The sequence below is a fragment of the Natrix helvetica genome (assembly GCF_964273705.1).
Source record: "Natrix helvetica genome assembly, chromosome: Z".
NCBI lineage: Eukaryota > Metazoa > Chordata > Lepidosauria > Squamata > Natricidae > Natrix > Natrix helvetica.
In genome coordinates, this window is record NC_138554.1 from 31,218,197 (window position 1) to 31,237,829 (window position 19,633).

General features: G+C 38.4%; 1 protein-coding gene across 1 annotated transcript; it reads right to left on the bottom strand.

Annotated features, from left to right (window-relative positions):
* Positions 1 to 13,138: 13,138 nt before the first annotated feature.
* LOC309381887 (olfactory receptor 14A16-like) lies at positions 13,139 to 14,053 on the bottom strand (the record flags this gene model as incomplete). The annotated part of the gene is made up of 1 exon (XM_081933203.1): positions 13,139 to 14,053. The coding sequence occupies one exon, from the start codon at positions 14,051 to 14,053 to the stop codon at positions 13,139 to 13,141; it is 915 nt and encodes a 304-aa protein (XP_081789329.1).
* Between the last annotated feature and the right edge of the window lie 5,580 nt (positions 14,054 to 19,633).

Genomic DNA, 19,633 nt, shown 5'->3' on the forward strand with positions numbered 1-19,633 from the left:
CTAAGTGCTATTGCTACATATGGCATATGTGATGCATCAGAAAACAAGTGATCAAACAATAAAAGACAATTATCTGTGAGAATTGCACAAGACAAAACATAGATTCTAATAATCTTCTACAAGTAGTAAAGTTATAGGTAGTATTTCTCTATCCCAGCTGGGTTTATATATTTCTTAAAAGTTGAAAGTTTATTCAAGAACTTTCAGAATATGCTCTGTTTTGTATAGTTGCTGAAAAAGCTCATTCTCAACTTACCAGAGAAATGGTTTTGGCTAAGAAAACAAAAACATGTGTTAGCCCTGGAGGCCATCTTTTTCTATGGATCTTCAGGGCTGCCACATGTAGTGCTCTGGGAAGATGGCAGTGGGGGGGTTTCAAGACGTTGGTGGAGATATACACTATTGCCATAACAACCTTCTTTTCTCTGGGAGTCAAGGATGTTCAGCCTGCACCTTGATTGGTGTGACTGGAGACCATCTCCTGTTGGGATGATGGATTGATTGATCATGGATGGACATGTGGATGCAAGGGTTGTGACTGAATTTCCTTTGGGTGAGGAAAACTAAGGGGACTTTCAGATTCAGGTTTTCCCAGATGTGCCAATATGACATCTACAATAAAATGGAACTTTGAGGAATTGTTAGCCTCGGAGTCTTCTTTAGTGAAGGGTGTTAATTGGAACCATGACAACATCCTTACATATAGGTAAAAAAGAGACCTAGATTGATATGTTAAAAGTACTATCATCTTTTAAAAAGCTAATAATGAAGTCTAAAATTTCAGGCAACAACCTGAGCTGTGCATTGTTTCGAATCAAGAGAATAGGAGTAACCCAAGCTCTTATATAGGCTGCAGCTAACAGTCATTCCTCAGAATGTTGCTTCAGCCAACTGTCATTAACTGGAATGTTCATTCTGTTGCTAGGCAAATAGCAATAGCACTTAGACTTATGTATTGCTGCATAATGCTTTATAGCCCTCTCTAAACAGTTTACAGTGTCAGTGTATTGATCCCAACAATTTGGGTCCTCATAATCTAAGAGATATAAATAACCTAAGAGAACCTCTGTTCTGCTTTCCTTTTCACTGGGCCATGACATTGATCACAAATTTTCATTACCAGAAAGGAACAGTAATCATTTAGTGGAAATTAATTACATTAGACTACTGAAAAAACACAGTGACTATATTTGTCTCTGGCATTAGAGTAGAAATTTCTTTTTAAGGCACATTGAGAGCAATAGCATTTGGATACAAAAGAATCTCCTCATGTACTTGTGTGTGGAAATTTGAGATACATGTATAATAAAAGCGTTGGGCTGATGAAAGTCCAGAAAGGGTAACCAGAAGTCAAAGAATAACTTATTTAATTTTTCTTAGTTTTGTCACTTGCCCTGAAATTTATTGAAATGAGTCCAGATACCTGCTTTATTCAAAGCCTTCTGAAACTAGCACCACCCACCCACCCACCCACCCATTAACTTTGTGTAAAACAGAATAGTTGGAGGCCAGGCAAATATGGACAGCTGGATTCAAGAACGGCTTCCCAAGAAACAGGTATACATCATCTTTTCATCCAACATTGAGGCAGTAATCACCGTTTAGACGAACAAAATTATTTTAAATTTAACAGTCTTCCTCTCTCTCTCTCTCCCCCCCCCCTCTCTCTCTCTCTCTCTCTCTCTCTCTCACACACACACACACACACACACACACACACACACACACACACACACACACACACACACACACACATATATATATATATATATATATATATATATATATATATATATATATATATATATATATATATAGTATGTTTCAGCTAGGCCAGGGAAATAGGTATGTATTTGTGATAAGGAAGAGAGCCTGTGGCTTAGTGGCAATTACATCGGCCTAATATGCAATACAGCCCTGGTTTGATTCCCAGTAAGGGTATGGCTAGCTGGTGAGAGCTAAATAGCTTGAAATAGATCTATACTAGTCTCCCTTTATTTATTTACCAGCACAAATACAACACAAATATAAAAAGGTAACATTAAAAATAAAAAAAATGGTTTTCTGCCTGGATGGTCCTCTGTGATGAGCCAAATGACAGAAAGGGGGAGTAATGAGCTCCCTCCCATATTTGGGCATACTAGGGGTTGTAACACAAATACATACCTATTTCCCTAGCCTAGCTGATAAGGAAGAGAGCCTGTGGCTTAGTGGCAACTACATCGGCCTAATATGCAATACAGCCCTGGTTCGATTCCCAGTAAGGTATGGCTAGCTAATGAGAGCTAAATAGCTTGAAATAGATCTATACTAGTCTCCCTTTATTTATTTATCAGCACAAATACAACACACACACACACACGTATGTATGTATGTATGTATGTATGTATGTATGTATTAGATAGATAGATAGATAGATAGATAGATAGATAGATAGATAGATAGATAGATAGATAGCTATGTTTCACTTTGCAAATGATTTCCCTTCCAGTGAAAAGTGAAATCAAAGAATTCAATGCAACAGAATCCAATAAAAACAGGTGAAGGAAAATGTCAGAATCTCCACTGTTTAGACATGACAGGTTTGATATTGTTACTTTTCATTCTATAGATAATTGGATTGGACAGGGGTGGAAGTAATAAATATAGGACAGTGAATAATAAATCTAAATAGGTCAGGATGTTAGAGAGAGATCTCAGGTAAGCCAGGCATGAAGTTACCAAAAACATAGAAAAGATTATAAGGTGGGGAAGACAAGAGGACAAGGCCTTCTGCTTTCCTTTTACAGAGGGGATTCTCAACACTGCCTTGAAGATTATGGCATAAGAAAGTGTTAAAAATAAAACAACCTAATCCTCCAGTGAAACTGGACACAAGAATTCCAACCTCAACTAGATTGAATCCAGAGCAAGGTAGTTTTAGCAAGTGTGGAATTTCACAAAAAAAACTGGTTGACAACATTAAAACAGAAAGGGATGGAAAAGGTGCCAGTGGTGTGCAACATTCTATAGAGAATCACTATTTTGGTGCAGGCTTTCCAATTCATCACTATGTCATAGTGCAGCAGGCACAGTGGTGGGTTCCTGCAGGTACGGTATAGTATGGCCATACCGTAGAAGCCAAGAGCAGTTGATAGGGTACTGGTACAGTGGCTTGTTTGGCTGTCCGCCCGTGTTCTATACCTGTTTTTAAAGCAACCGGCCAATTGCTCACATGTGCACAGCATGCAGCACCTGCGTGAGCCCCAACAAGCAGCTGGGTGTTGCAGGGCTGGTGAATTGCACATGTGTGCGCAGCACGTGTGCATGAACAGGACACATGGCCCATGAGCAGTATACTAGTAGCAATGGTAATAGGAACCCACCACTGAGCAGGGAGCAAATCGCAACATTTATTTTATTTATTTATTTATTTAAACTTATTAGTCGCCCCCTCTCCCCACAGGGACTCGGGGTGATGTACACAAGCAACAGTCAGCACAGTGTCATACAGAGGAGGAAAAAATAAATAAATAAATTACAATACTCAAAAAGGTTAAAACCCCAATAACATTAAAAGTGTAAAAACTAAAATTAACAATTAAAAATGACCAAGGGGTGGCAAAGTTGTCGAGTTATGCCAGGCCGGCTAGCCGAAACAGGTGGGTCTTCAGTTTACTGTGGAAGGAGCGGAGATCGGTTGTTGTCCTAATGTCTGGGGGGAGGTCGTTCCAAAGGGTAGGGCCCGCCACAGAGAAGGACCTACTCCTGGGCACTGCTCTCTGACAATCTCTAGAGGACGGCACCCGGAGGAGACCCTCTCTGTGTGAGCGAATGGGCCGCAGGGATGTATGGGGCAGGACACGATCCCGCAGGTAACTAGCCCTATGCCATGGAGCGCTTTGAAGATGGTGGCTAACACCTTGAAGCGCACCCGGTAGGCCACAGGAAGCCAGTGCAGCTCGCGCAGGAGAGGTGTTATATGGGAGAACCTCGATCTCCCCATAATTACCGCGCGGCTGCATTCTGGACCAACTGCAGTCTCCGGGTGCACCTCAAGGGGAGCCCCATGTAGAGAGCATTACAGTAGTACAGGCGAGACGTCACCAGCGCATGAGTGACTGTGCACAGGGCCTCCCGGTCCCAAAGGGGTCGCAATTGGCGCACCAGGCGAACCTGGTGGAACGTCCCCCTCGCCACGGCTGCCACATGATCTTCCATAGCCAGCCGGGCATCCAGGAGGATGCCCAAATTGCGTGCCCGTTCCACCGGGGCTAATTGTTCATCCCCGATGGCCAGCGATGGAATATGCTGGTTGTACCGGGGAGCCGGGAGCCACAGCCACTCTGTCTTGGAGGGGTTGAGCCTGAGCCTGTTGTAACCCATCCAGACCCGCACAGCTTCCAGACAACGGGACATCACTTCGACGGCCTCGTTGGGGTGGTTCGGGGTGGAAATATACAGCTGAGTGTCATCAGCGTACAGATGGTATCCCAGCCCGAAACCACGGATGATCTCGCCCAGCGGTTTCATATATGTGTTGAACAGGAGAGGCGAGAGGATCGACCCCTGTGGGACCCCACAAGTAAGGGGCCTCGGGGTCGACCTCTGCTCCCCTGTCAACACACATTGCGTCCGGCCAGAGAGGTAGGAGCGGAACCACCGCAGTACGGTGCCTCCGATCCCCAACCCCTCCAGACGGCGCAATAGGATACCATGGTCGATGGTATCGAAAGCCGCCGAGAGGTCTAATAGGACAAGGATGGAGGAACAACCCCCATCCTTTGCCCTCCAGAGATCATCCACCAACGTGACCAAGGCTGTCTCCGTGCTGTGACCGGGCTGGAAGCCGGACTGGCGCGGGTCTAGATAATCATCTTCCTCCAGGTGACGTGGGAACTGCTGAGCCACCACACTCTCAACAACCTTCGCTAAAAAAGGAAGGTTGGAGACAGGACGATAATTTGCTAGCTCCATTGGGTCCAGAGAAGGCTTCTTGAGCAGGGGTCTCACCACCGCCTCTTTCAAGGCGGTTGGTAAAAGGCCCTCACCCAACGAAGCGTTCACCAGTCCCAGTAGCCAGCCTCGTGAACCCTCCCAGGAAGCCAGTACCAACCAGGAGGGACACGGGTCCAATAAACATGTGGTGGCTCGCAGTCGCCTGCGTAACCTGTCCAAATCTTCGGTGACAACAGGGTCAAACTCCTCCCAGCGTGGAATCTCAAGACTAGCCTCAGACGCCCCCTCTGGAGTACTGGAGTGGGTCCACCCCCTCCGGATCTGATCAATTTTATCCTGCAGGTATTCCCCAAACTCCTCTGCCCTGCCCTGCAATGGGGGATCCCGCTGCCCCTGCGACAGCAGGGAGCGGGTCACCCGAAACAGGGCGGCAGGGCGGTTCTCTGCGGACGCTATAAGGGTGGCACAATATTGACGTTTGGCCACTCTTATTGCCACAAGGTAGGTCCTTAAGTAGGCTCTTACCTGTGTTCGATCGGATTCGGAGCGGGAGGATCTCCACTTGTTCTCTAGGCGTCTCCTGTGGCGTTTCATCGCCCTTAGCTCCCCGTTAAACCAGGGGGACCGGGTCGATCGTTGCCATCAGAGAGGCCGCAAAGGCGCAACCCGGTCCAAGGCTCCAGCGGCCACACTGTTCCACGCGGCTACCAGGTCCTCTGCCTGGGAGCGGGACAGGTCTGCAGGAGGTGGCCCAAGCTCTGCCTGGAACCTATCTGGTTCCATCAGACGCCTGGGGCGGAACCATCTGGGACAATCCGGTTCCGCCTCCCCGTGGCGGGGAGTAGCGCCAGGGAAGTCCAGTTGGAGAAGTGAGTGATCTAACCATGACAGGGGCATGATGACTAAATTCCCTCTTCCCAGATCACTCGTCCACTGGTCGGAGACAAACACAAGATCCAGTATGTGGCCTCTTTCGTGTGTGGGGTCCCGAACTACTTGAGTCAGATCCATGGCTGTCATGGAAGCCATGAATTCCCGGGCTACCTCGGATGTCGACGGCAGATTGAATTCCCCCTTCACTAATAGCTTGGGGGTCTCAACCGCCATCTCCGCGATCAGCTCGAGGAGTCCGGGCAGGGCCGTTGATGTATGGTGGGGAGCCAGGTATACTATCAACAGACCCAACTGTCTCCCTGGGCCCCATTTCACGCCCAGAGACTCACAACCAGATGTCTGTGACACAGTGAATTCTCTCGGAGCCAAGTCTTCCCGGATGATTATCGCTACCCCACCGCCCCTACCCTGGGCCCGTAGCTGATGGAACACCCGGTAACCTGGAGGGCACATTTCCCCGAGGGGCAACCCCCCCTCCTGGCCCAACCAGGTTTCCATTATTCCTGCGAGGTCCGGCTCCCCCTCTGAGATCAAGTCCCTGATGAGGGGGGCCTTGTTAACCACGGACCTCGCATTACATAACATCAGCCTAAGGCCCAGGCTCTGCCGATCCTGTCCACCTAGACTGTGGGGGTTGGTACAAGCGACCGGGCATGTCCAACAGCCCCGGTCTCCCAACCGACCATGCGTTCTTCTGGTGTCCTCGCGCCCGCCCCTCCCTACGACCGTCGCTATCGGAATCCCCCTTATAGGAATGTTGTATCCTCTCACCTCCCCCACTCCGCTCCCCTCCGTCCTGATCCCACCTGTTGACCTGGCTGTATCCTTACCCCCAGGTTGAATAACCCTCCCCCCTCCCTGGAACCCCTTAAAAATTTTAAAAAACATTTTGCTAAAAAACCCCTAATCCCCCGCTTCCTCCACCTCCACCAACATACCGATCATATGCCATGATTGTCAGGATAGAAAATTTGAAACCATCAGTAAAGAGAAAGAGTTGAGCAACACAACCAAAATAAAACATTTGTTGATTATTCATGGGAGAATTTACCACAGATTTTGGGACAATAACTGAAAGAATGCCCAAGTTGTGCACAGACAAATTCATTAGAAAGAAATACATGGAGCTGTGCAGTTGATGGTCAAAAATTATTACAGTATAGATACATCATTAGTTGAATGTACATTTAGCAAGCTGATTAATTTTGTTGTTTCCTTCAAGACTTAATTGCATGAAGTTTATTTATTTTTATTGTCCAATCAAATATAAGTATACAAAGTACAATAAACCCCCCATAGATATAAATCAGAATTCTCTTATTTTCTTCCAATTTAATTTTGTGAATACCTCAGTATAACTTAAATATCATCATTCTAAAATAATAAACTACATATGTTGATAGTGAATGTCATCTACTCTCATCAGTTCTTCAAGTAGCATGCAGATTGCATATCAATATATGCTTACATATTCAGACATGATTATGAGCCATGAAAACTTTATATTCAATAATATCCTATGAATAATTAGTATAGGGTATGATTTTTGTGGTACATCAACGTAATGTGCTTATCCTCATGGTAGTAAGCAACTCCTCTGAACCATCTCTCCTCTCCTTTCTCACCAAATGGTAAAAAAAGGAACAATAATGTAGAAGTAATAGTTTTGAGTTGCTGCCTAACTGAAGAGAGAACTGAAATTGTGTTAGACTAATGGTATGGACTCAGCAAGAAATGTTAGTATTGTAAATCTTCTCTCTGAAAGGGAGAACTGGACACCCCAATTTTATTGACCCTTTTTAGTTATATATGACAATATATCCACAGGCTGATCTGATTTAAGAAGATCAATTTAATGTTCATGCTGCCTACAGTAAAACTGATTGATCTATCACCAAAATTTTGATAATTCAAGAAAAAAATCTGATCAATGTGCCACCTCCTAAAATCAAAGTAAAAGAGATAACTCCTACTTACTTCTTGGATTTAATATATAAATGGTCTTAATTGAAACTTTTCCAGTTACTGATTAATAGATTGTGTGAATTAGTTCATCTATAATGTTGGAAATTGATTTCCAGTATCAATAATTATTTGCCACTTAGAAATAGCTGCCCCCCCTTTTAATAAAAATATATCCATAAATCTGAAATGTGTATGTTACATCTCTGAAGAAGCTTTATTATTGCAATACTTATTATAGCATATGAGTACATCATTATTTCTAATCACAATCATCAGTTTGTCCTCTATAAAAAGCAAGATGCAAGAATAATAATTCAACAATCCATTTGATAACATGCTAATAAAACAAGCTGCCCACATAGATGACTTGTGAAATGTAGAAATTTAATAAATAAATAAACCACATAAATAAGCAAGTTACATAGAGAAACCCAATACTAGGAAACTTCATCTATTTACATCTATTACACATCATTCTGCTTAATATCATAATTAGATGAAGGAATACATTCAGGGCACTTTGCATTACTTCTTGTAATTCCTTGTCCCCAACCAAGGAATTTACAAAAAGCAGCTTTGATGTCTTTGTTCCTCATGCTGTAAATTACTGGATTCATTAGTGAAGGTATTATAGTATATAACATAGAAAAAGATTCCTGCAGTTTGGACAGAAAGGTTGGCAGGTAAGCAAAGTGAGCTAAGAAGCTATTCCCAAGAAATAGGGAAACCACAATGAGGTGGGGGATGCATGTTGAAAAGACCTTTTCTTTTTTCTCAACTGAGGGCATTCTCAGCACAGTGGAAAAGATCTGCACATAGCTCAAGATAATGAATGTGAAGCAGCCAATTCCTAAACATGAACTAAAGACAAGAGCCCAGGTTTCTCTGAGATAAAAATCAGAACAAACAAGCTTGATTAATTGTGGAACTTCACAGAATAACTGATTGATGATGTTAGAGCAGAAAGGCATTGAAAAAATATTCCCTATGTATAGCAAAGCATGTAGAAATCCAACTACCCAGGCTCCTCCAGCCATTTGTAGGCAAGTGGACCACTTCATTATGGATGCAAAGTGCAATGGGTGACAGATGGCAATGTATCTATCGTAGGCCATGACAGTGAGAAGGACCAAGTTGGTTGTAAGGCAAAAAAGAATGAAAAACATTTGTGTCCCACATTCAGCGTATGATATCCATGTGGAGTTCATAAATATGTTAAATACTGTTTTTGGGATTATGATTGATGAACAACCAAGATCACCAATGGATAAATTGATCAGAAAAAAATACATAGGAGTGTGCAGATAACTATTGATTGCTACCAAAAGAATAATCAGAAAATTTCCCATCAAAATAAAAAGATACATAATCAGGAAAAGTATGATGCATAAAATTTGAATGTTCTGACTTCCAGAAATTCCAAGAAGTACAAAATTTGTTATACTTGTTGTATTAGACAGGACTTTGAATTCTTTCCTGTATGAAAACAAAATGTATGTGCTCATACTATAATATAATTTAATTATCTAGTGTAATATTTATGTAATATACTGTAGTATACCATATTATATTGATCAGGTAAGATATTTTATGACCATCAATAGTTTAATTACATTTGAGACAGCATTATGTGACATTTTGATATTATATACATACATGCATGCATGCATGCATGCATACATACATACAATAATATCTTTTACAAAACAATATAAATGTTATAATTAAACATTTATGTACTTATGTGTTTATCAAAACTAACTATATGGTTACCCATCTCTTGGATGTGACTCTCGGCAGCTTAAACATTTCCAAACTCCATCTGGAGAAACTGTGGGATCTTCTGTAAGCAAAGTACGTTCTTTATCTCTGAGTTCATTCTGTTTCGCTTGCCACTCATTACACTCTCATGTATATTTAAAATATATCTTTATACTAATAGTAATTCAATCTTTTCACATCTTTACTACATGTCAGTTCTTTTTCTTTTCACTGATCTATCAGGTTCTTTTCACAGTTCTCACCTTGCCTTTTCTAAGATGGATTCTTCTACCTAAGAGAAGATACACTACTATTCAACTGTGGTTATTTTATTTTGCTCTACATTAGTCTTCAATGTGCTTTAAAAATGATAGTGGAAATACAATCTTCCCTTGTTAGGAAAATATAGGAATATTCATTCGCTATATTTTTCAATTTACAGTGTGTTCCTTCAATGCAATATTGTAGATGTTTTATAGATAGGAAAAACTGGGTGTTAAAGCCATATCCAAATTATATCTTTTAAACAAGAATTTCTTTAAAATGCAGAATTAAGCATTTTAAAGCATTTCCAAATTTCTGGGGAAAATATATGGTAGTAAACCATAATAAGGTCATGAAACTACAAATATGAATTTAATAAAATGTCATTGCATTAAATATATCTCTGGAGTCTCATGTTTTAAGTTGGCTTTAACTAAACATACTGTAATTAACATGGCAGCAGAAGGAACTAAGTAGAAATGCCAACATTTGGGGACCAATGATTGAAAATAATGTAGCAACGATACCTATAATAATATATAGTGTAATTGAAATTATTACTTAGGGTTTTTTAAAATGAAAAAAAGTCAATAGAAAAAATTAAAGTTAAACAGAGAAGCAACTAGGTTAAATCAACCTTAGTTAAATGTCACAGTTTAAATATTTCATATTATCTCCTTCGGTCTTCAAATGTAACAAATAAAATTTTACCTCATGTCTTTCATTGCCTTTTTCTCTTTTGAAATTATTTCTATTTCTTACACATCAACACATCCTCTCACACTGAACTTGGTGTTCAGAGATTTTCTTTCATTTCTCCAATACCTCAGCACTAATAAGTCACAGTTAAAATGAGAGATAATGAGATTTTTAATTACAATGAAGCATAACACCGCCCCGAGTCCCTTCTGGGAGAGGGGGCGGTCTAGAAGCACAAATAAATTGAAAATTGAAAAATACTCAAAAATTAGATTACAGGATGATCTTTCATCCCTATATTTATTGCCTGTACTTATTATGCTGTAAAATTTCCAAATTATTCTCATATGGCTTTTCTAAAGTCACCTATGCACAAGGGACTCATTGCACAATAGTAAGTTTTGAATGTTGAAGTAATTTTTCAGGTTCAGTCCTAATAATTTCCCCCAACAGGAGATAGTAGAACAGGGGTCACCAATCTTTTGGACTTAGGCACCACTAAATTCACAATTTTAAATCCCGTGGACCATTAATATGATTTTTTAAAAAGTTAAATAATATTTAGTACAATATGAAATGCAAATAATTTTTCTGCAGACCTCCAAAATTTTCTCATGGACCACCAGTTGGTGACTGCTGCAGTAGAATGTCATGTCTAATACAACATGTGCAACAGATTTTGTATTTGTTGGATTTTCTGGAAATCAATAAGTTTTATCCTGATGGGAAATCTGTTTTTTTTTCCTGATGCTGTTCAGTCAAGATCTGCATATCTCTAATTACTTTACCTACAGTTAGTCCTCAATTTATGACCATTCATTTAGTGCCCATTCAAAATTAAAATAGCATGAATGAAAGGACTTATTACCTTACTTAAAGTTATGGCAACTGCAGTTCTCCTTCATGGTCCCTTGATCCCAATTTGGTCTTTCCTGATCACAATCTGCCTTCCTTTACAGCTGACCACAGGGATATTGCAGCTTCCCCCATGTGCCTATTTCAAACAACAAATGGGCAAAAGGTGGAAGTTACCCATTTTGTCTTTTATAAAGAACCAGTTGATCTAAGGTTCAAGAGTGAAATTCATAGGCATGAATCATACCTTACTGCCTCCATACTCAGGCACTCTGAGTCTGTGGTTGAGCGGCTAAGAATCAGATCCCTGAATTGGAGAGATTTTTATCTATGAAAAGGGGTACTTCAGCAACCTGAAAGTACAAATTATCAATTCAGGAAGAGGAAAAAGTATTTATTAAGGGAAGGGAGACCTAATAGTGTACAGAAATAAATGACACATATAATTTGGTGTATGTGATACATCTGAAAACAAGTGATCATACAATAAAAGACACTGGTTACTGTGAGAATTGAAGAGAAAACATTGATTCTAGAGAAGCTTCCATAAGTAGCAAATTGATAGGTTACATTAGTTTTCCCAATTGGGTTTATATATTTCTTTAAAAAAATGTCTGCATTCAAGGGCTTTCAGAATATGCTCTGTATTGTGTAGTTGCTGAAATAGAAAGTTCTCACATAGCAAAGAAATGGGCTTGGTTAAGAAGAGAAAAACATAATTTCTTACAGTTAAAAAAAGAGGTTGTCTGCCATATTAAAAAATGCTAATGTCCCTTTTAAAAAGCTAACAATGAAGGCTAAAATTTAAGGCAACAATTGAGCTTGTTTCTAGCCAAGACAAGAGCAGTAACCAAGTCTTGTACATAGGCTGCAGCCAGCTATCATTCTTTGAAATGTTGTTGCAACCAATTGTCATTAACAGGAATGTTTATTCTGTTGCTAGGCCAATAACCCAGTAGAACTTCTATTTTGCTCTCCATTCAAGAGAGCCATGACATTCAACTATTATTATGCACAGGTTTTCCCAATGACCAGTTCTATACTATGTTGCTTCACAACTTCTCCATTACTGAAAAGGCAAAATAATCATTCAGTGGCACTCAGCTACAATAGACATCATTTAAAAAAAACTTACAGTGACTACTTTTGTTTCTATCATCAAAGGAGTTGAGTAGAAATGTGGGAATGGGATGGGCATGACCACCACAATGTCACTCATGTCAGGTGCGCCTGTGGAGACCCGAGTACTCTGCCAGTGAAAATGGGCTCCTGAGCTTCATTTTTGGCTGGGACAGTCTCCTGCCATCCTCTGCTAGTAAAAATGGAGCTTTGGAGGGCCACCTGCAGCCCTCACAGGCTCTGTTTTTGGCTGTGATAGCAAATATTTTTGGCTGTTGACAGTGGCGCTGTGGTCCGGTTCTTTGCTGTTTCCAGAGCAGCCCCGCTAGCCAGATGTAAACACCCCATGGGCTGGCTGCAACTCCTGGGCCTTGAGTTTGACACCCCTTGGCTTAGATCCTACATAATATTGGAGAATGTGAGAAAGAGCAATGATATCAGGTCCAGAGAAAACAAATACCACATCCTAAGTAGAATGAACTGCACACACAAAAACAATCTAGATAACATTCTTTAAATTCTATAGAATTTTTTAAAACAGCTATATCAGAATTAAATTGGAAAACTGGTGAAAACTGAAGCCAAAGACAAAGAATGTTCAATGCAAAATAATCAATTAAAAAAAAGGAGATGAAGAAAAATGTCAGAATTTCCATAGTTTAGAAAGGGCAAGCTTGATAGTCTTATTTCTCATGCTATAGATGATTGGATTGAACAGGGGTGGAAGAAGGGAATATAGGACAGTAAATAATAAATCTAAGTAAGATGGGGTGCTAGAGTGGGGTCTCAGGTAGGCCAAGCATGAAGCTACCAAAAGAATACAAAAGTTTATCAGATGTGGAAGACAAGTGGAAAAGGCTTTCTGCCTTCCTTTCACAGAAGGGATTCTCGACACTGCCTTGAAAATCATGACATAAGAAACAGTGATCAAAATAAAACAACCTAATGCTCCAATGAAACTAGCCACAAGAACTCCATCCTCAACCAGATTGAATCCAGAGCAAGATAGCTTTAGCAAGTATGGAATTTCACAGAAAAACTGGTTGACAACATTAGAACAGAAAGGAATGGAAAAGGTGCCAGTGGTGTGCAACATTCCATAGAGTACACTGGTAACTCCCACCAAAATCATTATTTTGGTGCAGGCTTTCCAATTCATCACCATCTCATAGTGCAGTGGGCGGCAAATGGCAACATACCGATCATATGCCATGACTGTTAGGAGAAAGAAATCAGAAGCTGCAAAGGTGATAAAGAGAAAAAGTTGAGCAACACAACCAAGGTAAGAAATGTGTCTTCTGTCAATCAGATAATTTATTATGGATTTGGGGACAATGACTGAAACAATGCCCAGGTCTTGCACAGCCAAATTCATTAGAAAGAAATACATGGGATTGTGTAGGCAATGGTCAAAAACTACTACAAAAATGATGAGAAGATTTGTTGTTGCTGTTGCCAGGTATAATATGAAGAATAAGAAGAAATATAGAAGCTGCAAATGCTGATTTTGTGAGAATTCCAGTAGCAGAAAGTAAGGAACAGTGGTTTGATTCTCCATATTTAATTTACAACATACAGTAACTGCAAGAAAGCACAAATAAGAAATATTATTAGAGAAACACTATGCATGTATATTTTGAATGTCCCTTGATTGAAGAAAGACGATATATTTCTAAAATATATACTAAAATGTTACAATTGCATAAGTGTGTATAAGATGCACCTGCATTTACTCATACACTCATAAAGAGATACAGTGACAGAGGCAGACAGAGAGTAGCAGAATATTTTTGAGTAAGATTAAGAGGTTCATTTGTAAAGAAATCTGTTAAATGATTTGCACTTTTTTCTCCCAGTTTACTTCATGTACTCTTGTTTTTTATATGGCTGACATTTTATCTTTAATGTATGTATGTAGCAGGTGATATGAGGAATAAAGATGAAATATTAAAAAATCCTCTCTTGCAAGCATCTTTGCTTTTAGGAAAGAGTAAGATTAGGTTGGCTTTCTCCCATTTCTACCTGCCTGCTTTCCAAGCATTAAATAAAGACTCTAAGATCCGATTACCTATTGTCATTTCTTTATTACAATGGTTTTATTTAACTTTCTATTTAACTACTAAAGTTTGACTTATGAAAAAAATGTAATGACCAAAGAACTTGTTTATTTGGATCAAAAATTAAGGAATATAATGATTGATCTTCACTGGTAGTTTTCAGACAGAGAGTTTGTGAAAGATACTTTAATTGGGAACTGCACAGGGATCAGGGAATTGAATTCAATAATATAAATCACTATCCGTGTTCTTGGATATAGTTTTTCAATTTGTGATTTCCATTCATACATTTCTCAGTGATTCTGTTTATTACTCATGGTATTTTATTGCAGTATAATAATGAGCAGCCTTAATGGTGCATTTTAAAGATCATTCCTTGCCAAATCATTCATTGGTAAGTGTTGAACTAGAGGTATGCTTTCTTGATTTTTTTTCACAGGCACTATATAATTCTGATTCTCTATTTCTCTAAAAAAAATTACAACCCTCCCATCAAATATAATCAAATAATGGAGTTTTTAGCTAATTTTTAGCTAAAAATTAATTTCACATACCCTGACATAACCATAACTTTTTAAAGATCAGTACTCTTTTGAATGTTACTCAACCATTTGTCAACAACTAGATAAACCATGGGTCATTTTTCTTTACATGTATAATATAGGCTTCCACTAGCTCTTCACACCTTATGTCCATCAGGAGTGTCCCAGTGAAGCCACCTCCTCCTTTTTGACTGACCAATGGAATTGGGACTTTGAAAAGAGCAGAAAATAGTCCATGTTAAATTGAATAGTGAAAGTTCAGGAGGGTTTATCACATTTTGTATTATTTCATAAATTTTTATAAAAATGTCACATTTTAAAATAATTATTTTTATAAAATTTGCCAAATTTCCGTTCCACAGGAACTGAATGATTTTTGGATACATTCTGTAAGTTAGCCCGTTTGAGATACCTTAGTTGAAAATGTTTTGCTTACAGTGAACAGTTTTACCCAAATAGAAGTTATAGGAATAAGAATTTTAATAGTATATAAATGAAGAAGGAATTTCAGAAATACCACCCTTAAATCTAAATAGACCTAAAAATAAAGACAGATATTAACTTAGCTATTAGGGGCCAGATTTTCCAATAGTTTCTACATTTCTACACCCCACAAATGTATTTTTTTCAGATATCAGCATAAGAGAGAGATATTATCATTTAAAATACACATTAGTTTTATTACTTAGGAAGCATATAAATCACACATAACATATTAAATCAGTAGGTTATGTTATTATTATTTTTTAAATTCTCTTCCCAATGCTAACATTATAGAATTGAGATAACAAATAGTCAAGTCAGAAATATTTAACTAAATGACAATTTGTTCCTGGAAGCAGAATATGTCTTTTCTATTAAATGTTCAGTATAAAAACCGCTTACTACTTTTCTTCATAGAATTTGCAGCTTTGATGAACACTTTTTAGATTGTGAAGTAAAGCTTCAGTATTGGATAAGAAATGTTCAATGTTTGTTGGTCACAGATGTACTGATATATCATCAGTGGGAAAGATCAAATGTATATTTAGCAAGCTTATTGATCATTTTATTGTTTCCCTCAAGACTTCATTACACAGAATAAGAGCACACAATCAAAATTATACAAAATATTAACATAAACATCTTGCTAATTTAATTAGCAATTAGCAGCTTCTGTTATCCATGTTCCAATATGAATTGTGAGAAGATATGTGTGAGATGTGTTCTACAATATGTCTCATTGTCTAGGGTTCTATTTTAAAGTTTTCTTTTAAGATATTCCATCCTTGTCAGTCTTTTGAGGTAGACTAGATTAGGAAACATCCTCTATATGAAGATCAGATTTACAATGTACTTTACAAATGGAAAGGAATAGTTTTACTTACTTCTCGCACCTAATATAAAAATTGTCATAATCAAGATCTTTCAGAGTCTGATTAAGAGATTGCATGATTTACTTCATCTATAATTTAAGAAATTGACTTCTGATGCGAATAATTATTTCACATTTAGAAGTAGTTTGTCCTCCCTTTTAATTAAAATATATACATAATTCTGAAATGCCTGTATTGTATGTCTGAATAAGCTTTATTATTGTAATTGTTCTTTGTAGCATATGGGTACACCATTATTTCTAATCCAAACCATCAATTAATTCTCTATTGAAAGCAGGGTACTTTCAACAGAGCAAATTTATATTAATAAAAGCAAAACAAATTTATGTTAATAATGCAAACTACCCACAGATGATTCTTTTGTTTAATAACATTTATTGATTTATTTAAATCAAAAGAGTAAAACAAGGAAAAAATGAAGAAAAACAAAAGCATACCTTCAATCCTAATAACAATAGCAACAACAAAAAGTATACCAAAAAAGAGGAAAAGTGATCAATTAAATTTATATGTGTATGTATACACATGCACACATGTGCATGTGCGCGCGTGTGTGCGCGCACACACACACACACACAAACACAGAGAGTATATACACCCACCCACCCACACCCAGCCTCCTGCTCCATTGTGGCTGTGAGCAAGCAGAAGAAATGGGCAAGTGGCTATGTGGGCTCCTGTTGCATATGGTTGCCAGTGCTGCCACCATGAGGCAGGTGTTGGGATGTAGATGGCCTGGATGTGGGGTCTCTGAGATAAGCTGATGTGAGGAAAATGGGGCAGCCCCACCAGCACTCTGCCTTGCTCTGAGTTCGTGAAACCACTGGCAACCAGACAGAATGAGTGGGTGGCCAGCTGTTCAGGCTCTTTAGGGCTTATTTTGGGGTAGGGCTTATATTAGACACCAGCGTAAAACATGTTAGGGCTTATTTTCAGGGTAAGGCTTATATTCAAAGAAACAGGGTACTTTTAATTCTCTGAAATAATATTTCTGTCTGCCCTTCCATTTAAAGAACACAGAAAGGCTAGCTCAGCCTGAATAAGCTTTTGAAATGAAGACATTCTTGTTTTAAGATCTTCTCCACTGAAGTTACATTAAATATTTGGAAAAAGAAATAAAAAATAGCATTATTGAAATACATTAAAACTGAAAAATAAAGATCCTCTTTTAAAAGTATCTTCAAACATGAAACTCCCAGGCTTATCATACTATATGGTACTTTGGAAAACAGATCTTCAATAAGAATTAAGTAATACTAAAGTTAAAATCCTATGGTCACTTATCTGGCAGCAAAACCCATCAAATGTAGTGACAGCTACTTAACAAACAAAGAAACATATCAGGATATGTTAATTTATAATATACTGGTAATACTATTCATGATGTTGGCTTGCTTAAATTTAAATGAGTTCTGCACATTCATTTTTTTACAATATCTTTCATATATTGCAGAGAACCTGCACTCTTCCTCAATTTCTATTATATCTAGACTTAGGTATAGTTGTTTTGCAAACTCAATATTCCCTGGGGTTACATGAAAAAAAATAATCCTATTTTAGAGAAAGAAACCATTGGGGTTGTTATCACTGTTCCTTGGTGAAAACAGTGAATGAAAATAAGTAATTGTTGATATTTATGACTTTGAAAGCAGATACTTTGACACAAGGTTAAGAGATTCACCAATAACTGTAAACAATAAATTAGTCACAAATAATAAATAAACAACAGCTTATATAAATATAAAGCCATAAATATGCATAATCAAATTCTTATAAGCTTACTAAAAGAATAAATAAAAAACTAAGAATGCTTAAAGTTTAAAAGTGAGGGTGAACTTTATGACCTTATATTGCAAAGCCTTTCTTCTTCAGTTATGCAGAATAAACATGAGGTGACCATGGTTCATTTTATCTTCAGGTAACTGACATGAGGATAAAATGTCAGCAGATATTTCTCATACTCAAGCTGGCCTCATCATCATCAGGGCATCACAAAGGATAGTTTTGATCTCTGTGCAAAGTTTCATCATAAAGTAAGCTGAACCAGCAGTTCAGAAACCCATCTGAATAAGTCAGGGTTTATGCTTCTTTAGTTGAAGATTGAAGACAAGGAACAAGAAATGCTGGTAGGAATTTAGATTATGTTAATAGTTTGCAGATCTCTTTTCAGATCTCTGAAATTTTTATACTTTATTAGTTTTTGCAATTTAGAAAACAGAACCTAAAAGTGATACTGAGTTTGTAAATAAATATATTTGCATTCTTATATTATAATTGTTTGCATTTGCGTTGATGCAGTTCAATTTCTGCAATTAAATTAAAATTTTATTACAGGGCTTGCATTGAATGTAGAGAAGCTTTCAATGGTTAAATGTCTGTTAAGAGAAAGAAGAGGAAAAGCAGGACTTATCATCTCCATAATTATCTTCTGCATAATTATACAGTCACATATTATTTTTTATCCCTTTTGATCATTTTACAGTGGAATCACCTAACCAAAAGTGTAAAAAATAGGATTAAACAACGAAAGCTAATTCTACTTCATAGTACCTTATTGAAATCAATGGGACTTTATTCATGAGGAAGCTTTAGTTGAATTGAAATTAGATTAATTTCAATTCAACTAAAGCTTCCTCATGAATTATTGAGTTATTGTCAAATTTGGCCGTTAAAAAATTAGGATAACAAACTTTTATTCATTTTAATAGATACAAACTAATAAATTTAATCCTGGAACAACATCTGATTAAACTGTAATAGACATTGAAAATACAGTTACTCAATCATGGATAATAATAATAATAATGGTCAATGAACTTCTGTGCATCTATGTATTTCCTTACAATGTAGCAGGGACGTGCGGTCAGGAGAGGCAGGGGAGGCAGAGCCTCACCGCTCTCATCATGAAAAGAAAAAAAAGGGAAAAGGGAAAAGGCACACATGGTACGATTCCCTGCCTTCCTGAGTCAACATGAAGGTTTGCGCTCCACGGTCCCCTTCATGTTGACTCAGGAAGGCGGGGAATGGGACCATGTGTGCAGGAGGCTGAGGCAGCCTCAGCCTCCTGCACACGTGTTCCCATTCCCCGCCTTCCTGATGACGTGACCAGCCTCACCAGCCATAAACCTCACCGCACGTCACTGCAATGTAAGAAATACAACGC